The 22,865-nt window shown below is 37.4% G+C and overlaps 4 protein-coding genes across 11 annotated transcripts in view; 3 read left to right on the forward strand and 1 right to left on the reverse strand.

The window, feature by feature from the left end:
- The window catches only part of LOC122409853 (xaa-Pro aminopeptidase ApepP-like), a 51,671-nt gene extending 46,603 nt beyond the window's left edge, over positions 1 to 5,068 (forward strand). For 2 of the 3 annotated variants that reach the window (XM_043417723.1, XM_043417724.1), the window contains 9 exons: positions 476 to 593; positions 688 to 1,066; positions 1,245 to 1,365; positions 2,656 to 3,019; positions 3,179 to 3,412; positions 3,547 to 3,713; positions 3,812 to 3,907; positions 4,004 to 4,223; positions 4,304 to 5,068. In XM_043417723.1, the coding sequence (XP_043273658.1) occupies positions 476 to 593; positions 688 to 1,066; positions 1,245 to 1,365; positions 2,656 to 3,019; positions 3,179 to 3,412; positions 3,547 to 3,713; positions 3,812 to 3,907; positions 4,004 to 4,223; positions 4,304 to 4,329 (1,725 nt within the window). In that variant the 3' untranslated portion in view covers positions 4,330 to 5,068. Of the gene's footprint in view, positions 1 to 475; positions 594 to 687; positions 1,067 to 1,244; positions 1,366 to 2,655; positions 3,020 to 3,178; positions 3,413 to 3,546; positions 3,714 to 3,811; positions 3,908 to 4,003; positions 4,224 to 4,303 lie in introns of those variants that run through there. The other variant, XM_043417725.1, reaches the window with a different exon arrangement.
- Positions 5,069 to 5,474: 406 nt separating this feature from the next.
- Rh3 (Rhodopsin 3) lies at positions 5,475 to 7,786 on the forward strand. Its single transcript, XM_043417735.1, has 5 exons — positions 5,475 to 5,741; positions 6,236 to 6,451; positions 6,629 to 7,010; positions 7,124 to 7,308; positions 7,536 to 7,786. Exons 1-5 carry the CDS (start codon positions 5,518 to 5,520, stop codon positions 7,642 to 7,644), a joined length of 1,116 nt encoding a protein of 371 aa, XP_043273670.1. The 5' UTR covers positions 5,475 to 5,517; the 3' UTR covers positions 7,645 to 7,786.
- Positions 7,787 to 7,929: 143 nt separating this feature from the next.
- Positions 7,930 to 9,915, reverse strand: LOC122409858 (tRNA (guanine(37)-N1)-methyltransferase). Its single transcript, XM_043417733.1, has 2 exons — positions 8,431 to 9,915; positions 7,930 to 8,285 (listed from the first exon to the last, which is right to left on the reverse strand). Exon 1 carries the CDS (start codon positions 9,836 to 9,838, stop codon positions 8,504 to 8,506), a length of 1,335 nt encoding a protein of 444 aa, XP_043273668.1. The 5' UTR covers positions 9,839 to 9,915; the 3' UTR covers positions 7,930 to 8,285; positions 8,431 to 8,503.
- Positions 9,916 to 10,334: 419 nt separating this feature from the next.
- Positions 10,335 to 22,800, forward strand: Nup98-96 (nuclear pore complex protein Nup98-96). Of its 6 annotated transcripts, none has more exons than XM_043415610.1 (27): positions 10,335 to 10,526; positions 10,897 to 11,069; positions 11,161 to 11,385; positions 11,851 to 12,093; positions 12,227 to 12,439; positions 12,632 to 12,718; positions 12,795 to 12,974; positions 13,140 to 13,264; positions 13,430 to 13,736; positions 14,072 to 14,261; positions 14,580 to 14,694; positions 15,080 to 15,220; positions 15,404 to 15,729; positions 15,807 to 16,024; positions 16,150 to 16,392; positions 16,552 to 16,805; positions 16,969 to 17,079; positions 17,202 to 17,319; positions 17,593 to 17,724; positions 17,823 to 17,999; positions 19,048 to 19,454; positions 19,910 to 20,153; positions 20,256 to 20,393; positions 20,626 to 21,166; positions 21,247 to 21,656; positions 21,754 to 22,000; positions 22,246 to 22,800. In XM_043415610.1, exons 2-27 carry the CDS (start codon positions 11,039 to 11,041, stop codon positions 22,439 to 22,441), a joined length of 5,619 nt encoding a protein of 1,872 aa, XP_043271545.1. In that variant the 5' UTR covers positions 10,335 to 10,526; positions 10,897 to 11,038; the 3' UTR covers positions 22,442 to 22,800. The 6 variants fall into 6 exon arrangements, with proteins under 6 accessions (XP_043271545.1, XP_043271544.1, XP_043271541.1 ...); XM_043415609.1 differs by lacking the exon at positions 10,335 to 10,526 and adding an exon at positions 10,545 to 10,680; XM_043415606.1 differs by lacking the exon at positions 10,335 to 10,526 and adding an exon at positions 10,559 to 10,727.
- Positions 22,801 to 22,865: the final 65 nt, after the last annotated feature.

Below are 22,865 nucleotides of genomic sequence, written 5' to 3' on the forward strand. Positions count from 1 at the left end.
TCAATTTAATTAATTTCCGTGAACCTAAAAATTTTTAGTGGTCTCAAAAATGTCGTATTACAATAAATTGAGAAATACTTCAAAATTTGTGCTGTCCATACCTTTTATAACACAAACTTAGTTGGTGGGAATAGTTCAGGTATTTATTTCTCATGGATATTTTCAAACTGATTTTCATCTAAATGGAATCGTCGCTGCAATTATGATTATTACATAGCCAAGGTCCACCAAATATAGTGGGAAAAAGTTAAAAAAACGATTCCGTTTTGCCCATTGATTACGAATCGAAATGACTATATGATTGTTTGAAAGCTGCATTGTACTTAAAAATGAATCAATAAATATTCCGTTGTAGTAAAATATGTAAATTTTGTGTTCCACGAGAGATTTGGAATCTGGGAGTTGATCGATGGTAACAATAAAAGTCGCAATGAGTAATTTCTTTGAAATCGAGGACTATATTTTGAGATTTCAGGTGCCAACAATAACAGAATGGCTGAAATATGAATTTTCGAATTATACGGAAGTGAGAATTGGCGCCGATCCAATATTAATTCCTGCGTCCACGTGGCAAGAATGGGAAACAGATTTGGGTAAAGATTCGAAAATTTTTGGACTCCGCCTACCGCCTCAAAGAAATTATGGATTCAGCATTAATTTTGTCGGAAACGTGTTTTCTTTTTCCAGTAAATACTCCAATCAAATTGATCGCAGTTCCGAGTAATCTCGTCGACATAATTTGGCAAGTGGATCGACCAAATTACAATTCTTACGGAGCTTATCCATTCCCCATCGAATATGCTGGCCAGCCTTGGCAAGAAAAAGTCAAACGTATCAGATTGGAGATGGAAATAATCGGAGCTGATGCTCTCGTAGTAACTTCCCTCGATGAGATCGCGTGGCTCTTGAATATTCGCGGTTATGACTTGCCCAATACGCCTGTTCTACGCTCTTACGTCATTCTTACCCAAGGAGCCGTGCATCTCTACGCGCCTCGACAAAAAGTCTTGCGAGCTGTCGACATTCATTTGAAAATGGACTCGTGCTTTCACGCTGACTGTGTCAAGTGAGCATAGAAAAATGCATAGAAAAAAAATATCTTTATCGCAGTGAAAAATCCTACCAAAACTTAGAATTTGCCCTTAATAATTGTGTTTTCGAGGTAACGATTGAGTTCTTCCACTTGGCACCGGCGTTCGTACATTTTTCGAAGCAGTAATGGAAAAAACAATATTTTTTCGTAGATGGCACAACTACACAACTGTTTGGGAAGATTTGAGAACGATGTCTCAGGCTTGGAACGTCGTTTGGTTGCCTGCTCCGTGCGGGTACACTCAAGGAGCTTCTAGAGAAATATACATGTCTGTAAGTAAACGCTCAAAATGCGAAGAATAAAAATGAAGGAAAAAAAACTCATTTTCAATTATAACGATAGGATAAAAAATTGCAAATATTTCATTTGATTAAATGATTGGAGCTAAATAATCGCTGAAATATTGTTACGAATTAGTTTGGAACAAATAATTTTGACTCGTCAAACGTTTTTACTTCACGCGCAAAGCAAATGTTAATGCTGCAGCGATAGGTAAATAAGCGAATGTCGGTTCGGCGTGCACCTTTCCGTCTCATGGGCTCCTCTCACTCGGGTCTCTCCTCTTGCGGTCTCTTCATCTCTGACTGGATTCTCCAACGTTGAGAGATTCTCTCTCAACGAGACTTTGAAGCGAGAAGATACGTGCGAGATAATCCTAGCTGAGAATACACCTTCAACTTTATGCTTTCCTGTGACGCGGTAGCTCGTTCAGCTTAGCTTGATCGCTCTGTGACGGGTTTTATAACGCGTTACTCTACAAGCATTTCTCTATCTCGAGCAGAGGATAATCTCGTCGGTGAAATACGATAAGACGCGATTTGAACCAGATTATTCGACAACTTTGGTCAAGAAGCAAAGAGAAAGAGAGAGAGAGAGAAAGGAATATGGAGGATTCTCATGACGGATGGACCATTGGTCGGCCGGCTAGAGTCGAAGGTGCGCGTAGCCTCGTCGCGCAAATCCCTCTCTATGTAAACCTCTTCATCGTGATTATGCCCGGAGAGATAGGACGCCTTGGCGCCCGCGACATCGAAAACCACCGGAGCACGTTGCTCTGAAATATACGTTGCTGGCATGTGTTATCAGCAAATTTTATTTTTTATATTATCTCTGATAGTAGCCGATTCTATAAATCCGTGAAATTCCACTTTTCTGCGTTTAAACAATAGCGACGAATAGCAGAGCCACTTGAACGTGATATTTTTCTAAAATCAACAAAAAAGGGCCGACGGTTTTTTATTTTTTTTTTTTTTTTATTTTTCAAGCAATCGACTCGAAGCAATTTCTTACTGTGACAATATAAATCAATTCTGTTTCCTGAAAAATAATTCTTCCCCTGGGAAAGAAAAAGTCTATCGTGAAGAGACGTTTTTCGTGTTATTTTCATACATAAATATTTCTACACCGTCTTGATGAAAATAATTTTGCAGCGTTATTGGAAACACATTTTTTTCGTCGAACTGAATGTTTTCAAGCAAATAGGCATTTATTATTGAAAGTTTACTTCCGATTGAATGAAACACTAACGAAGTAGGCACAATTTTCAATTTTTCATTTTACAGATTCCAGTAGAAAAACGCCTGGCCAAAGCTTCACCTATACTAGATCTCCGAGCCGAAAAAAATGAGGTGGAGGCCGAGGGCATGAGAAAATCTCATATACGTGACGCAATGGCAATGTGCGACTTTTTGGCTTACATGGAAGAACAAATAAAACTCGATTCGGCCGGTTGGGACGAAATGCAGGTGGCCCGCGTTGCCAACGAATTTCGCCTCGAACAGGATCTCAGCAAGGGCATTTCATTCCCAACGATTGCTGGATACGGCGTACACGGAGCTCTGCCACATTACATGCCCTCTGAAAAATCAAGCATCCCAATCGGCACCACTTCGACTTTGATCGTCGATTCCGGAGGACAGTATCTTGGTAAATGCAAAATTATATGGCTGATCAAAGAAAATATAAGATATTCTATTTTATTTTATTTTTCTAAAGTAAAATCCCATAATTTTGAAAATAGAACAGAGACGTTGCAAGAGCCACTGTGATTTGCATAGAATATGATGTATTTTCAATTTGATGCAGATGGAACGACCGATGTGACGAGAACGTTGCACTACGGGGAGCCAACTCAAGAGCAAAAAGAAGCTTATACCAGGGTACTCGTGGGCTCGATACAGCTAGCCTCGCTGACCTTTCCAAGCGACCTGCGGACCGATCAATTGGACGCTCTTGCGAGAGGACCTTTGTGGAACGCTGGTCACGATTATATGCACGGTACCGGTCATGGAATCGGTCATTTCGGCTCCGTTCACGAATGTACGAAACTTTGACATTATTGAAATTTCATTGCCCATTTCGAATGAATGATTAAAATTATTATTTTTATTAATATCTCGAACATAAAATTCGTTAAAAAATATAACTTGAACGGCATAAATTTTTATCTACAGCTCCAATAAGTGTATCTTATGTGGATCGAGTTCCTGCCAATTTACGTTGTAATACGGTACGATTAAGGCCAGGTTTTTTCTTCTCCAATGAGCCAGGATATTACAAAGAAGGTGATTTTGGTGTACGATTGGAGAACATCCTCGAAGTAGTCGATGCCGATACGCCCGTAAATTCATTTTAATTCCACTTGAAAATCTCGAAATGTTAGCACTCATTAGAATGATTGAGATTTGCTCGTTGAATATTTTATAATTCATTTTACAGCGTTTTGGCAGACGAACATTCTTGAAGTTCAACGACGTCACCCTCGTTCCGTACGAACCAAAATTAATAGACGTTAAAATGTTGAGTCCTGCTCACGTAAGTCGGATTTTAATATTTTTGTTATTTATATGAGTTTGAGTTTTTATTATCAAAAATCCAAAAAATATTGTGATTCTTCTTTTATGTTAACAGCGACAGTGGCTGAACAAATATAATCGGCGAATACGTGAACAAGTTGGTTCCCAACTGAAAAGGACGTTACGTACAAAAACGTTTTTCTGGATGATGGAGAAAACGCGAAGCATTCCTGAATGGGGCGACGTCGATGAAGATTTTTTTCGCGGAAATTCTTCCACGTTTCAGCACTCTCACGTTCTCGTTATTTCTGTAATTCTTTATCATGTATGGACAGGTAATTCAATTGAATTTAAAAAAAATCGTTATAAAACTATGTTTTTTTCGAACGTAAAATATTGATTAAATTTTTCGCAGGTGGATGGTCGAAGCTCAGGAGCTAGAGAACAGTAACGTAGAAGAAGGAATGACGCTTCTCCACATGAATTCACAAACTTTTCTATCGCATTTGAGCATCGTCGAATTGCACGTTCCGAGAATGAAAGAGAATTGAAAAATGGGTGCGATTATTCTACGCTTGTCACGCGAGACCTTTTTAACTGCCAACGTTCAAGTTCGCCTGATGGAATATAGTACATAAGAAATAATATATATGAAGTACAGAGTAAAAGTGATATGTAATATCACTATATCATTAATTAGGAATAATAATTTGAGATTCTACTTATAAGTGTCGTTACCAGTTTATTTTGGGTTTCGCCGTTGGAACGTTTTGATGGAAAAATTCAAAAAATTCAATTCGAGCAAGCAAGCTCGAACGAAGTTGATTCATTTTTTTTGCTTCACTAAATTCCAAAGAATTCGTAGAAAAATAAACGTAGTTCAAAAGCTATGGTGTGATAGTTTTTCAAAGCTTTATGACGTTAAAAAAATTATTAATCCTATTAAATAAAACAATGAAAATAAGTACAGACGAGCTCACTGATTTTCTACGTTCAAACAAGCGAGGTATATTTTGTCACTTTCGCATACCCACTGCACAGCTATGAAATTCGCTATTAAGATAAAAATGTACAATAACTTTTCGAAAGAGAAAAGTTGTATTTCAAAACAATCACATTTTCCGAGTACAATATTTTATTGCGTATTCCGTAAACACTGCAATAAAAAAATTTGATTTAATGAGTTATTTATTTATTCTACTTTGCTTGACTGATTATTGTTAAACGATACGACATGATGAACCGGTTGGTTCGTCCCCGTCAACACCCTTTACTGACGTCGGTAAAGACTTTGTTCTACGATGTGATATTTCGAGACTTCGCTTGATGCGCGATGAAAAAAGAATTCTCCTCCCTGCCCTTCGATACACACTGACGTTGGATTGTTTTTGACTTTGAGGCGACTTTTTTGTTCATCTTTTTTTTCTGCTGACCCAGGGAAATAACGAGATGATCCGTTAGATAAGCTGCACGAAGCACCGAAATAAGTGAATTAAAGAAGCTTAGCCGGGAATGAGTGGAAAGAAGGGGAATTGAATAGACAACCCGTAGGTATAGAAAGGTATAAAAGGTTGGAACTTGGTTGATTGCGAACAAGGTGAGGGGTGTTGGCGGACGGTGGGGACCAACATGTCGAACACTAGCGTTCATTGGGAGGCGAGAGTTTTGCCAGCAGGACCACCACGTTTGCTTGGCTGGAACGTCCCTGCCGAGGAACTTGTTCACATACCTGAGCACTGGCTGGTCTATCCTGAGCCAAACCCCTCCCTTCACTATTTACTAGGTTTGCTATACATTGTCTTCACGTTCGTAGCACTCCTTGGTAATGGCCTTGTTCTATGGATATTCTGCGCGTAAGTTTTACAATATTTTTTATCTTACTAAGGAATTCCACTTATCCAAATGTACATCCTATTTTTATTCAATATTTTCATAATTTTTATACTAAAATTGTAAGAAAATAATGGAAATTTTATTAATGATTTTTATATTAATATGTAATATTTCATATTTGCATTTGAATATTTTTAAACACCGATTTTTTATAAAAATCGTTCAATTTGCTTATATTTTTTTGTCGTTCGATCGTAAGACATGTATTCCATTAACCAGTTTCAACAAAGAGAAAATTTTTAAAAATGAGAAAAAATCGTTTTTTTTTTACCAATCAAGGCTTGTCTATTGAGTATGAAAATCATTGTAAACAATTGATTTGTGTTTCACGAGTATATCCACAAAATTCATGTAACTCACAGATTCAGATTACAGTTTGCAACTTATTAGTATTTGTGGAAAAAATCACATCGTTTTCTCTCAACAATCAATATAATGTTTTGTTTTTACACAGAGCGAAATCGTTGCGAACACCATCGAATATGTTTGTCGTAAATTTGGCGATTTGCGATTTCTTCATGATGATCAAGACGCCTATTTTCATTTACAATTCATTCAACACGGGATTCGCACTTGGACATTTGGGCTGTCAAATATTTGCGTTTATTGGTTCGTTGACTGGCATCGGGGCGAGTATGACGAATGCTGCAATAGCTTACGACCGATACAGGTAATAAAATAAAAAATGTGAAATCGGGCATTGATGCCTTCACAGCCAATAAAATTTGAGGAAATATTCAACGATAAATACAAATGAAAAAAGTAAAGAAATTCCTTAACTCGTGATAAGAACATGAACTTCCACTGGTTATTTCTACATGGTTTAAACATTTTTTCGTTGTTCTAGTACAATCGCGCATCCTCTGGACGGAAAACTTTCGAGAGGTCAGGTGATGCTGTTCATCGTGCTTATATGGACCTACGTTATTCCATGGGGTTTGATGCCTCTGATGGGTGTCTGGGGAAGATTCGTGCCCGAAGGATTTTTGACCTCTTGTAGCTTTGATTATCTTACGGACAGTGCAGAGATCCGTTATTTCGTCGGGACGATATTTACATTCTCTTACGTCATACCAATGAGCCTAATTATTTATTACTACAGTCAAATCGTTAGCCACGTTTTTAATCACGAAAAAGCATTACGCGAGCAAGCAAAGAAAATGAATGTCGAGAGCTTGCGAAGTAACTCAAACTCTAATGCCCAATCTGCCGAAGTTCGTATCGCAAAGGTCGGCCTTTTTTCTCTTTTCAGTTTTTTTTATCAAGTACTCTCGTTGTCATTTTTATCGTCAAATTTTCTACGTGCTTGCGAAATTATATGAATTCTGGTTTCCTATGACAGGCTGCTATCACAATCTGTTTCCTCTTTGTGTGTTCCTGGACTCCCTACGGTATTTGTTCCCTCATCGGAGCTTTCGGCAATAAATCTTTACTTACACCTGGAGTCACGATGATACCAGCGTGCACCTGCAAGTTCGTAGCCTGCCTGGATCCTTATGTTTACGCCATAAGCCATCCAAGATACAGGTTTGCAAACAATTTTCTATTTCGAACGGATTATGCATCAATAATAGAAAAAAATTAGAGAATTACAGCTCACAAAATGCTGTGTACAAAGAGAAAATATTATTTTCATCGTCAGCAAGATTTACGTATTTCAATTTTTACTGTAACGATAATATAATGGTACAAACCAGAATGTACTATTATGACAAAGCAGTTTGAAACTAAAATTTTCATCTTTCTCGAAACAGGCTGGAGCTTCAAAAGAGACTTCCATGGTTGGAACTGCAAGAATCAGCACCGGCAAATGACGCAGCAAGCACGACGACCGAAGCTGTAAATGCACCAGCCGCGAGTTAGGCTCGATACAGCAAACGATATTTGGAAATGAAGCTAATCTATCAATTGAAACGTAGGCTACTGAAATCCTCTGTAATTATAACTTATTGTAATGTGATAATATCGAGAACGTGCAATAAAATAAAAAGTCCCTGGCATGTTATTATCTTGTAACTTCATTTCTTGCTCTTCTTTGTTTCTATTGCAATGAAATTGTTTCCTCGACACAAATGCTGTGGCATATATTATGTATTTTATTCATTACCAAGAAATATACAAGTATCTAGAAATCGAAAAAAACAAAGATAAAATCAAAATAATGTTATATTTTCGTTCTCCATTAGCAAAGTCTTCTTTGCTATCTGTACAAGCTCTTCAACAGTTCCAAAGTTTTGACTTATATACAAATATTACATTGACTTAACGTAATTCAAAGACATACGCCGATTTTCTCAAATTTTTAGATGTTTCACTAAATCCATGGCAGCGTCCGTTTTCACATTTGGTCGAATGAGCCTCTCAGACAATTTGTTAACTTTTATTACCGGTTTTGATTCAATAACGGGACCTTTCGCGTTAACCAACGGGCGAAGAGATTGCAATTGTTGATCGATTCGTTTAATCTTCTCCTTATTCTTCTTGGACACAGTTTCTTGGACCGTCTGTAAAGAAACAAATCGAAATAATTTTCATTTTCATCATCATTTGGATTGAGACTGAGTTATTGTTTTAAAAACAGCATAAAAAATGTTCTGTGATCAAACTTTTTAGAGATGATTATAAATTTTATCGAATCTTGCAAATTACCTTTTTCATAGGCACAGTTTTTGTTTTAGTAGGCCCTTTAGAGGACGTCGTTGCAGAACGTCGTGAAGAAACTTTAAATACATTTTTCGTCTTTACATTTTTCTTGTTCTTTCCCATTACAGCCTGCAATATTATTGTCAATAAATTTTTCAGAAGTATCAATCTTTGGCCGCTTCCTTGATGGTTCCTCCTCTCTGATCATATTCTCCATTACTGCGAATGAAACCCTCATCATTTCTTTATTAGGCGAAACATTCCTAACGTGATGAATGACTTTTAGAGCTTCGTTGCTGAGTGAACAACCAATTTTTTCCTCAACGAGGAGTTTAGCGAGGCTCGATGGATCATCACCTTTGTCAGTTTTAACGAAGCAATAGAGATGGACTATGGGTGGATTTTCACACACTTTTTTTGTATCGTCATCATTAAACCAGCCTCGAAGAATATCAAGAAACTCAACAGCCAAAGCAGGCAAATTCATAGCAATATGTTGCATGCCACATAATTTTTCATTAATTCTTTCCAAAATATCAGTTTTCACCTCTTCAAGTAGGAAATCTCTACCATCTTTGTTGTATGCTTGAAAATTCTGAACCTTGTTACTCCCTGCGTTATGTTTGAGCCATTTGTAAGATTCAGGATTCAAATCGTTGGCCAGAACTTTAATACCTTTGCGAGCAGCAGGAACTGCAAATGGCCCTACCCCGGCAAATACATCATAGAGAACGTCACCCTTTTTCATGAGAGTCAGAAGTTTAGCATGTTCGGTAGACAGTCTAGGATTCCAATATACCTTTGCAAAATCAAATTTATATGTGAAACCATTTTCTTTGACTGTAGCTACTGTGTCATTTTCACCAGCTAAAATCTCCATGGAAAAGTGTCTGTAAGTTGTGTCTATGACATTTAATTTGTTGACGACTGAACGAGCTTGAGGAACATTATCCAGAAGAACTTCTCCAATGAGATTTTTGTATGGGAGTTGGGAGTCTCTGAGATTCAAGTGAACTATGTGTCCTATCTTACTGAAAGATGTTGGAATTTCTATGTTTTCAGGCAGAACTGCTCTGAAAATATCGTCTGATTGCCAATTCTCGTATTTCAAGGTCAATTCCAATTGCTCTATGTCCTTCACATATTTCCTCAAAATTTCAACGTCTGCAGGGTCGATGTCGTCCATGCTCACAATTTTTTTCGGATCCAAATAAACGATCGTTTGATTTTCTTTCGTTTGGATGGGTTTTAGATTTTTAAGTTTCAGTATATATTTCTTCAGAGTTGGTGTTACTTCGGAAAGCTTTGTTGGGCCCAATTTGAAACAAGGTACGAGAATCGTTTTTGTAAAAGAATCACGATCGAGACGAGTCATGCCTCGCACAGAGGCGGGAGGAACCATCAAGGAACTCATCGCCCTTATGTTCGTAGAATATCGAGGAATAATCGGTATTTTGAGAAGCACAGCGAAAAATCTAGATTTCCGATCAATCATACGTGAGACCGTGACTTTTGATGCTTTTGATGATGATCGAATGTAACAGCAGAATCTCCACAATTGTTGGTATAAAACCTCTGATAAAACATAACCTCCGAATTAAAACAACATTTCTACATTGTAATGGTTGAACTGTTTCGTGATACTTTTTTTATTACTGTGGCTCAGTACTTTGATTGTTCTTACAATTAATGTGTCACGTGGTTGTTATGAGTCCCAAAATTTTAATAAAAATGATAAATCCACGTGGCTTTCACGACAGATATGAAAATTGTTTTGACTGGTTGTTTTTTTTATCTTCGACACAACTAGGGATTTTTGAATTTGGAAAGAAACTAAATCCCTCTGATGCTTCCGTCTAGGGAGTGTGCAAGTCTATTTGTCCAGTCGTTAGTCGTGTATCGTGTAGGAAAAAAGTTACACATATTTTATTTTTTAAAAAATCTCAATTGATTTGAATAGTATTAATAATTGAATATCAAAATAAGCGTTTTTTTTTACCAACAAATTTGTTGATTCCGAATAAATATCACAACTTTATTAGTTGATTAAATCGACAGAGTGGCGCTGTTAAGTGTGCTCATAAAACCGTTACGGAAATGAGGTGAGGTTATAAATACTAAATAGTACTAAATACGTCGTTCGAGCGCGCATTGTACGGTTGTCCACATTTCGGACGATTTTACGAGTCAAATTCTCGTGAAAGTGATATTTTTTTGTTAAGCAAATCTTTTTGTGGAGCATCGAACGAAACCGCTGTATGTCCCAATTAAATTCAACAACAGGGGCTTTAGTTTTATCGTTTGTACATATATATTTGTTTATTTATTCTATGTCTTATCAACACTTTGCCCGCCTTTCGTTCTTGCTATAAGTATTGCGTATATTCGCTTACAAGCGTACATATATCTATACCGACCAACATTTCGAAACATTAGGGGAAATTGTGCAACAGAGATATTTTGACATTGTAGACATGAGTTAATCAACGCAGAAGAAAACATTATTGAGTGTCTTCGGTTATTCAACCTAATTCGACCCCGGTAATTGTGAATATCATAAACGCAAGACGAAGGCCGCAGTTTTATTACTGTTCGTCTTGTGAAACAAACAATCATGTTCGGCCAAGCAGGAAACACGTCTTTCGGTAATTACTTAACGATTCATCTCCGTTTTGTCTAAACAAAAAAAAAATGTATCCACTCTATTTTATTTCATTGCTTCCTTTTTACTCCAAGGTGGATTCAACACGGCGACTCAGAGTAGTCCTTTCGGACAGTCTGCTTTTGGTAAACCGATTTCTACCACAAGCTTTGGTACTGGGGCAACTCCTGTATTTGGTAGCAACAACACCTCACTTTTTAGTGCTAAACCTGCAGGTGCTACCACCAATAGTTTGTTCGGGAATACTGCAGCTGCACCAGCGTTTGGACAACCCGCTACTACTCAATCGTCCTTTGGAGGTTCATTTTTTATTTTCCATCCATTTCTATTTAACTTCCCACATTTAGAAGATCTCATTCTACAGAGCTAACATTCAATAGGACTGAATCTGATAAATAGCAACAAAAGTCCCACTTCTATACTAAATTTGTTTATTCTATATATTCTCCTATTTACATTCTATTTAGAGAAAAAAAACCAACATAAAGGTTCCAATCAATTTCCAAACTCGTTTCTTCTATATATTTGTCTGTTTGTATAATGGTTTTACAAAATTTTCGTATTGTTATGAGTTTCATTAGGTTTGTATCTACAATGTATCTTTCGACTAAATGAGTAAACAATTCAGGCAACATTGACCCTTTGATGCACAGTGGGATTGTGGAAACGTGGAAAGGTGGGATTCCACAATCGCACCATGATTCAAAGGGTCAAACAGTTATACGCTAAAAGAAAAAGAAATATCATTACACTTGGTGTTACAGCATTTGGTGGAACTGGAGCAAACACAAGTCTGTTTGGTACTCAGCAAAATGCCAATACTAATTTATTCGGTACAAGCGCAACAACATCAGCATTCGGTCAAGCAAATAAACCAGCTGGTTTTGGATTTGGAGCTCCAGCGAGCAACAATCTATTTGGGCAGCCGCAATCAGGACTACAACAAGCAACACCATTCGGGCAAACCAGTACAGCTGCCAATACGAGTCTTTTTGGTAACACCGGAGGTATGCTTATCATTGATTCAATCGCTTATAGAAAAAAAAAAATTCATCTAGCTAGTGAGTGCGCTTTCGAGTACTCACTCGCTTGAATACGTAAAACGCATAGGAAACAAAAGATATTATAAATCTCGAATAGGATTCAGAAGTAACACAACTGCAACAGGCATTACCGGGACCATGGTGAAATTCAATCCATTGACTGGCACTGATACGATGGTGAAAAATGGTGTGACACAAAACATATCAACACGTCACCAATGCATCATGTGCATGAAAGAATATGAGTCCAAATCTCTCGAAGAACTGCGCCTGGAAGATTACACTGCTGGATTGAAAGGACCCGCTCAAAGTAAGTCAAAATTTCTCTTAACAATATTCTTTTTGGAGAAAAATTTATACTTTGAACATATGCAGATTTGATTGTTACTCATTTACATGTAGAATGTATGTTGATCAGTTCTCTTTGAGAAAACTTATCCAAAGACGCGACAGTGTCTTAATTCACAAAATAAATATTTTGATTTTTTTCTCGTCTCATTAGCTGGTCAAACCACAGGACTTTTTGGTGCAACAGCCCAGCAATCACCTTTTGGAAACACAGGGGCAATAACGAGCACCGGCACCAGCGGTAAGACGAAAAACTATTCACCATATTTCTGAATACATAACTAAAAAAAATTCGTTTCTTTTGTTTTTTGATCCAGGTTTTGGCTCTATTGGGAGTGGATTTGGAGCTTCTACTCAAACAGCAGCAACCGGAAGCCTTTTTGGTAAACCAGTCACTGGGTTCGGTGCGCCAACAACTACAACCAGTGCCTTTGCCTTTAATCCTGCAACAACATCAAATCTCTTTGGTGTGAATACACAAACCAAACCATTTGGTAGTATGTATCAATTTTAATTCGAATGTGAAAATATTGAAATTTTTGGAAATATGAGTATTCTCCAACTTTAATGTATACCAGTTTCTCTATATGCTGAATGTTAGTACTGATCTTTTTATTCAAATGTGTATAATATTTCACGTGGATTTTTGCTTGAATCTTTAGCTGCTGCGCCAACAACACTCTTTTCAAATACAGGCACAGCTCAATCCGCTACAACTGGATTTGGCGTTATGAACGGAGCTCAAAACTCGAGTTTTGGATCTTTTGGCACAACTCAGCCCACCCAGGTATTCTAAGACATTTTGTACTTTGGTTTTTATAATTTTCTGTCGTGTCATTTCCTTTGTACTTTTGTTTGTTTGTAGTCATCTGGAATAAAAAGTCTTCCTTCTCGATGATTTAGATGTCAATATTGATTATACTATTTTTGGTTTTTTCAAATATTTTTACAGAGCATAGGACTATTTAATCAGAATAAATCTGCGTTCAATATTCCAACGTCGAATTCGGGCTTTGGAGCTTTCGGCCAAACTGCAGCAGCCAACACTGGAACTTCGGTTTTCGGGCCTAAACCATTGGGAACAACAGGTTTCGGAGCACCAACTTTTGGCACAGGCACTGCTCCCTCGTTCGGAAATACCACAGCTTTCGGAAATACTCAAAATACAAATACTTCGTTGTTCAACTCCACATTGAAGCCTCCTGGTCAAAATACCGGTTTCTCCTTCGGAGCTACTCCGGTTTCTTCATCCGGACTCGGTATTTTCTCAAACTTCAATAAAGAAAATTGACTTAAAGATGTTTCAGACCGCAATATACTTTTCTTTATTTTTTCTCTCATTTTAGTACTTATAGCTTGACAGGAAAGGGACAAATTTCAACTACTTTTCAGATTAACTGAACAATCATATTCAATGAAAATATCACTCGAAATCTATTTGCGCAACAATTCTAAAATGGCTCGACTTTTTCATAATTTGCCATTTCAATAAATAAGAGATGGACGATGAAGTAAAATTATGAATTTCAATATTCGTGTGTAAAATATGCTTAAAATAAGTGTGTAACATACGATCTATTTATTTTTCAATTAGGTACCAACACGGGTCTCACATTGGGCGTGGGAGGTTCTCTTTTCGGCCAATCGAAACCAGGCGGTTTGTTCAGTAGTGGAACGACCGGAACAACATTTAATACCGGAAGCACCTTCAATTCAACTCCTGGATTCGGAACAAACACGGGTCTCGGCAACACGAGTCTCGGAATGAATTTGCTCGGTAGCGGGTGAGCCTTGATAATTTATTCTTTACTGAATAATTGTGAAATGAAATTTCATCATTGTGAATGTATAAATTAAATGCACTTATAATTTTATGAATTTCAAAAAATGGAATTTTTTATTCTACTATTACTGTCACATATGCGACATTCATATTTTCAGAATCAAATTTAATTTTATTATTTTATAGAAGGGTCCCCTCGTCAGCTATAATTATTGGAAAAATATTTTTTACTACTGATAGAATCATAATGTTTAATCGAAAAACATGTTTGCAACATTGAATGACACGTCCACGTATATTTGGTTTTATATTTTTGCAGGATGGGAACAAATCCAAATCAACAAAATTCAAGTTCCGTCGCAGTACATCAACAAATTTTGGCCCTGGTATCAGCCCCATTCGGAGATTCACCTCTGTTGAAAAATCTACTACCCGTAAGTTTCTTGCCAACATTTTAAATCCGTTCCTAATTTTATTACTTCACATATTTATTTGAATAAATGCATAAAACATTTTGTGCATTATCGTTAGCTTAAAAAAAGTTTATCTTACTCCGTAAATTCGTTCTTGAGTTAAATAACAAAAATTAACAGATGACAATATCTGCAACGATTTCGTTCATTCAATGTTTTCATTCAGATTTGTAGAGTCCTCGGTATACTTTCGGTTTCAATTTGTATAGATTTTGAAACGTAATATTGCCACTAAGATAACTTTGGTTCTTTGAAAAAGTTCGGATTTTAAAGAACTCTTAACTCGAACGAATACAGTATTTGATTAATAAATAAGCACACTTCATGAAAATTTGTTTTCACATAGGCTTCGGGTAAAGCAGAGGAACTTTTGAAACCCGCCAATCCAGTATCCAGAACTCTAAACAGTCCACAGTATAAAGTGACCACGAACAACAATTCCCCCAAGGTTAAGCCTCGAGTCGTAACGGGAGTGTCATTGTCCAAGGTATTGTTTTTTAATGCATTATATTTTCTGCACTTCACTTCGAACGAGGGTTCTAATGAAGTTTGTGATTTTACAATTACTACATGCTACTTTCTCCATGATTACTGTCTATGAATGTTGTTTGCCGTCACAAAAGAATAAAACTAACGAGCGTTTGCCAATTGGATCTGAATCTTTTTCCAGAAATCGCTTTTCGAAGGTCTCGAGGAAGAAGATCCAACTTTGTTGGAGGCCTTCCAGCCACGTCCCAACACCAAACGATTGGTACTTCGACCGAAAGCGCCGAGCAGTGCTCAGACTAATTCTGTTGAGCAGCTTAACAGTTCACGGAATAACGGGAACCGTGAAGAAAGTGTTGACGCCACTTCTTCTTGTGGCAATGATCCTCGTGATGAAACCGTCGATGTTGGTTCACCTTCCACGACACAAGACACGGAAACTTCTACCACGAAAAATGTGCAAAAACCGAATCTGCGAGGCAAAAATGAACGCACGTCTTCAGATTCATGGTACGTTTTTAAACTTATTTACAAATAAAAATGTAATGTGAGAAAACATAGATTATTTAAATAAACGCTTGATACAGGTTGAGAAGACGCCAAGTAACAGGATTCGAAGAAAATCGTGCGTCACTCGATAATACGGATATTGCAGAGGAGGCATTGGAATATACACTCGAAGAATTCCGTGCACACAGAAACAATCCTACAGCATCATCGAATAACGAGAGTCCATCAGCAAACGTGAGTCTCAGTTCTATGGGTGCGGACAAAAGTGCAGGCGATTCTCCCGGAGTTTTCAACGGTACGTCGTATACAATACCTGAAATACCTGAATTTATATCAACCATTTAAGTATTGTAATTCTTAAATTCTCGATCTTTCAAATAACGTTCCTGATTGATAATAATAATAATACTAATTGAATAGATACTACCCATGATCTCGAGGAAAGTTTACTGTCAATTGTTCAACAAGATTGGGAACCAAATAAATCGAAAGTGATACTACGACGTGTTGGTTACTACACGCGTCCTCCTTATGAAAAACTCGAGGATTATGTTCATGGCGAAACCTGCGTTGTTCCCAACTTCACCATTGGTCGCAAAGGATACGGAAACGTTTATTTTCCAGATTCATTTGATATCTACGGATTGAACCTCGATGAGATCGGTAAAATGAGACTGCGTTATCATAAACAAATAATAAATTATCTGTGCTGCTTTCCACAATCTCTCAAGTCGGGCTAAGAAGTTTTCTTATTTGTTCTAAGTGCAATATATTTTGAACACGAGGAAGAAATTGAATGTCAATATTCCGTTCATTTTGCAGTACACTTCCGTCATAAAGAAGTCATCATTTATCCTGATGACGAGAAGAAACCACCTGTTGGACAAGGCTTGAATCGTCGTGCTCAAGTAACGCTCGAACACGTTTGGCCTCACGACAAATCTCTCCACGAACCGATCACCGATCCTTACCGTTTGACTACCATGAATTATGAGGAAAAGCTACGCAGAGTTTCGGCTAAACACGACACGCGCTTTCTCGAGTATCGCCCAGAAACTGGATCCTGGGTTTTCAAAGTAAATGTTATTTCTACCCGTTCACTTGATGTTCAAAAGCTTTCTTTACAATTAAAACCTAAAGATCTAAAATTTTCATAGGATTATACCATTGGAATTTAGAATTCAGTTTTATTCAAATGTTCATAAGTACAAGAATGGTCATAAGTACACAAATTTTCAGGTTGATCACTTCTCCAAATACGGTTTGAGCGATTCCGACGACGATGACAATGACGTACCCCTTGATCCAGGCATGAAAAAACTGAAGGGTATTGTAAAATGGGATAAAGAGGTACGTTAGATAAATATTCAATGTAATTTTGTCGTATGCCCGATTATATTCTTATAGAAGATGTACCTGAAAAATCTTTTCCTGTTATTTAATGGCTGTAAAAATATCCCTCATCTTCACAGTTGTCGACTAGTCGAACAGTTGTCACCGGAGCGACAAATGGCACCCCCCGCAATCTGGATAAAACGGGAAGCTTGAACCACGAAGATGAAAGCGATTTGGATAGAACGCTTCCTGTCAGTAAGTGAATTTGTCCATAGATTTTATTCGTGATTAGATGTCAAGCATATCTTCAATTATACAATGACCTCGAAATATTTCATTCGTCCAAACATGGCACTGATTTCCTCATCCATGTTATGTGAGCCGAACCAAAGAAATGATAAACTACGTGGATTACACGAAGAAACAGTATTTGATGCAATATTTTATTCGAAGTTGTGTCTTATAATTGAAAAAATCCGAGATTCTCATGAAAATTTAATACGATCGAAACTCAAACTCGTTTTTCAGAGGATTTCAGCGGTGAAAAACAGCACTCAGCATTGAGTCCAACATCGATCCATGCAAGGATCATGGGTACCGACAGTCACAAACTACAACTGATGAAGGCCAGTTTTTTCGACCACGAAGATGAAAACGATGGTAGATTGGCGCAGTAGACTTTAAATCTTGTGAAGCTACATTTTTGCACAAACGAAGAAATCTTAGTTTAACAACAAAAATTTGCTTGTATTTTATAGAGCCGATGTACGAAGGCACTCAGCAACCTTCTTTCAAAAATCATTTCAAAGCTTACGATATAATGGACGAAGATCAACCAGCATTACAATCGTATTTTCCAACTTTGCGATCGAATCTGACGCTTCACAACCAATTGCCGTTCGCGTCACCCACTGATTCAGTCTACGATACTAAAGGTACGGGCCGCGACGTAATAAATTTTGTAACAGCAATGATACGTCGCTGAAGGGTCCACTGGCTGATGAACAAAAATTTTTAAAACATTCTTAATGCTGATTATTATAGTTTTTATAAATAAGTATATATTTTGCTTGTCATTTCGAAGCATTTATCTAGAATCGACAGCGATGAGCGTGCAACCGGTGGAGCTTTGGCAAGATCATCAAGTCTCTTCAAGCAAAGCTCGAACCAACTCGCACATCGATCGTTGAGCAAACGACAATTTCCCGGGTTTTGCATGGTGTTGATTAAAATCGAATAAAATCATAGCCGCCTGTATCGGCCGGGTTTTTCCACAGTTTCCCTGGGCCCTCGTGCAAATGCGATACAGTGGGACGTTAGGAAGGAGTGGCTGTGGCAACGCTCCTGAGGGGGGTCTTGCATGAAACTAAAAATGAGTGAAGTCCCAAAAAGGGAATAAGCATATATTTGTAAACATACATTTTTGAATATTGCAAAGTACTACAACAAATATTTTGTATGAATGTAAAAATATCCTATTCAAGTGAAATTATGCATGTTGGCAATCATTAAAAAACAAAAAAGTTATTGTTTACTTAATGCTATTGAAGATATAAAAACATGGTTTATGAATATGTTCGATTTAAGTAGTGTGATAATCGTAAAATTAAATCTAGATTATTATTATACTTTAATGTTTCAATAGAGTAATGCATTATTTTACATATCTCTTTTCAATGTAGTGTTATTTTGGAAATGAACTGTGTTAAGTATGAGCGCTCACTATGATATGACGCAACACATTTTTGTTACATACAAGCTGTCCTTAAAAAAAATTATACATAGTTTTCAAGTTGGAATTGAGAATACAAAATGGTTATGGTTTATATTCAAATAAAGATCAAATTCAGTATCGCAAATTATTTGAAGAATATGCGTTATTTTAATGTGATAATATTTTACTTCAATCTCAAATTGAATGAAAAACTTTATTTTAACTGCTTCATTGAGATCCTTTTTCAATATTAATTTTAACTTTTTTAGAAATCAAAATGAAGCAGCCCGTGGAAGTGAAGTCTGAGAAATTCACGAAACTGGTGAAAGCGTTTCCACCGCCGATTGTCAAACCGACTACGGTCGTCTTGAAATTCCGTGGCGAAGTCATTCCACTGCATCGATCGATTTGCAGCAGGCTCAAATTCCAAAGTATTGCTGATATTGGCATACAAATGGGACGAACTTTCCGGCCGAGCTGGGGCCCTGGATTAACTTTAGTTTCTCTCAGCAGCCAAGAACAAGCTGCTGTTGTTCCACTTCACAATACTTTTAGTCAGATCGAAACTTATGTGTCTGGTCGACTGATGGACGATACAACCTCAATGAGCATCGTTCAACGCCTTCAGATATTAGGAGGTGCTGGCGCTGATAGCGATCACGTTGAAATGTTCAGAGTGAGTTGGACAATTTATATTTTCAAGTTCATTTTTTAAACTATTGAAAATATTATATCATATTATTCACTGCGCATTGAAATTTCAACGATACTATGCAAATTATTGGTGTTTTAATCTTATAACGAACAAAGGATTTTATTGAATTTTCGTTACAACTCAAGTTTGGATGAGTAAAAATTCACAGGATTTGGTAGTGTTTTTTTAACTCTAAAATTCTTACAACTTTTGCAGTCAAATTTTTCAGTGTGAGCCTTGTTCCTGGATATCGCTCATCGTTTTACAAATTTAAAAGAATAAAAAATAAAAAAATCCATAGAGTTTTACGTTACCCGAATAAAACAAATTTTTATGAAAATATTATTATATTTTCTATAATATAATTACTATAATATTATTGACAATAATAATAACATTTTAATATAAATTATACCATATTCTTAACAACTATACAGGACAGCATCGAGGATCACCTTCGAATTCAATTAAATCACTGCATAATGGGTCAGGAGGGTGATTGTCCAGTGATTGAAGCACCGACTGGTGAATCTGCACTGGCTGCCCTTCACGCCCACTGTGCCCAGGCTGAAAAACTTGCAAATTACGTTGCTCCTGATCGTCTTGCATTTTACTCAAGAGACGTGTGGAGACTGTGCATTGCTCTGTGGGGAAATTTGCCCGAATTACAGCCAGACGCAGGTAATTTAGACTTTCAACAAAAATAGAACGAATCCCACATCTCAGATATTTTTAGATAAAGTAATTTTTTTTCACTCTTGTCTCATTCACCTTTCACCTCAGATAAAGAAAGACATGATGCAGTGATAGTGAGACGAGAAGCTTTCGGTGATTGGCTCAAAACTGTTGTCGAAGAAAACGTTCAACGTGAAATCGCTGAAATCAGTGAGGACGATCGTTTAATATTTTCGTTGTTAACTGGTAAGAACGAAACATTACAATCACATTGTAATAATTGTAATTGGGATATAGATTCAAATATAACTTTTTTAAAACAAAATTGAAGCGGAGTCTCGGAGCAACGTTCTAATCGTCTGAGTTTTTCTGTAGTTAATCGATGTTTCGAGACTATTCAAGAAACCTTTAAATTTTTAAGTGCACAAATTCTGCATTTCTATCGCCGATTGTAAAACTATAATCCTTGCATTTACAGCTAACAAATTGGAGGAAGCCTGTGAGCAAGCAGCGAAGACCGGTGATTACACGCTGGCTTTATTGATATCACAGCTCGGTGGTGCCGCAGCAGTGAAAGAATTGCTTAAACAAACAATCGCACTGTGGCAAGCGACGGACATCGTTGCAGATTTTTCAATGTGTCGATTGAAATTGTACATGCTTGTAGCGAGCGAACAACTAATATCGTGTCGCGAAGACGTCGTAAATGCTTGCGAGAATCTCGATTGGAAAAGAGCTTTAGCAGTACACCTTTGGTATTTGGCATCACCAACAGCTTCGATAACTGACGTTCTCGATCTTTATGTCGCTTCGTTCAGCGGCGCTCCGACAGACATTTATGCAGCTGCACCGTTACCTGATTACAAAGACGAGGATTACGATGCTGAAATAAGCAGTGGAAAACAGACTTACGATCTTTGCTATCATCTACTCAAACTCTATAGCACCGGTGATCATCAACTCGAGGAACTTCTCAATCCTTTGACACACACTGCTGATCCTCTTGACTACAGGCTTAGGTAATTATTATAGCCAAACAGCGTTTTCAGAGCTGTGATAGACAATTTTATAAATGTTGGAATGTGATGAATTTTAACAGCTGGTTGATGCTGCAAATGATCGTTGGACTTGGCTACAAGCATTTATCAGAACACGTGGCAGCACTGACCCACACAAATTTTGCTTCTCAACTCGAAGCTTACGATCTATGGCATTGGGCAATTTTCGTTGTGTTGCATCTTCGCGATTCCGGCATACGTAGGAAGGCTGTGCTTGATTTACTTTCGCGACACGTCGAGATTGACGATGATCCGGAGTACGTGAAACGCGAAGAATTCCTGAAAGAAGAACTCGGCATATCCTCCATGTGGATAAACGAGGCTAAGGCTGTTAAAGGTTGTGCAATGCAACGGTACGGCGAAGCAGCGTGGTATCTCATTCAGGCCGAATTGTGGAACAAAGCTCACGAAGTCATCATAGAACATCTCGCGGCTGATGCAGTAATTAACGGTAAGAGAAGAATTTTTGAATTTTTAAAAGTTAAATTTGTTCTACAATTACAACCGCCAAACTTTCCGACCATATGAACCAATTGTTTAATCAACAGAAAATTATGAATACTTGAGATCTCTGCTGAGCCCACTCGTGCCAACTGAATGCAACACCCTCGTGAACGGTTGGGCATACCAGGGACAATTGCTCTGGGATTATATGGAAATTGCTGTCGAGATTGAAACGTTCTTGAAGAACCGGGATTTCGCTGAAATAGGTTACAAGCTCGAGCTCCTTCAGCCCCAACTCACTTCGCTGTGCACTAAGATAAACCATTTCCCTTGCCCAACTGCAAAACTAAGGTACGTTCACCGTAAACTCTGTTATCATATAATGAAAAAAAACATCATTTCATCGAACACTGAGTGATTATTGCTATCGTCGTGTTGCAAATATAGATTTGTTGTCCAACATCGTAAAAAATTAGTTTTATACAGATGAATTGAGCTTCGATAATATTCTGATTGATTGAAGCTAGAAGCTAATGAGCAAACGAAGTAAGAGTGAGATCTCCTTTGCGATTTTAAACGCATTCGTAATGTTTCAGATTGTGCCAAGCCGAAATCGCCAAAAGAACATTGCATCTTGCTCGTAGTCTGTTGCTCTTGCAACCGAATGAAAACAGGTCAACGGCTCGTGTTCTGGTACATCTGGTTTCGCAGTTGCCTTTACCGGAGGACTATGCGCAGCAAGAATTACGGCCAATAATAAATATGTGCGTGAACGAAGTATTAAGTCATTGAACGAATGAAGTTAACTGTCAAAAAAATAGTGCGATAGAAACTTACGGTGTAATACGTATTGGAATCTTTTTTGACACTGAGTGGTGAAAAAAACATAAAAACATAAAAACAAAACACTTTTTAATTCGAAAAAACAATTCTATGGATTTACGAAATTTTTTCAACGTGGCAACTACGTTACGTTACTTTAAGATCAGTTCCATTCTGTTTTCATGTGGAAAAAAAACATCGAAAAAAGTAAAACACCGCGAACGTGCAGACGAATACTGTCACATCAGATTCGTAGCCATACCATTTAAGCGCAATTCCGTTAATAATGAAACTCTGTATTATGTAGGGTATTTAAGCCTTCGATGTAAAACTATCCTCCAACTGTGTTGTCAATGGTGTATGTAAATACGAATTTTCCAACGAGAAAAACAAA

Source organism: Venturia canescens, chromosome 4 (assembly GCF_019457755.1).
Source record: "Venturia canescens isolate UGA chromosome 4, ASM1945775v1, whole genome shotgun sequence".
NCBI lineage: Eukaryota > Metazoa > Arthropoda > Insecta > Hymenoptera > Ichneumonidae > Venturia > Venturia canescens.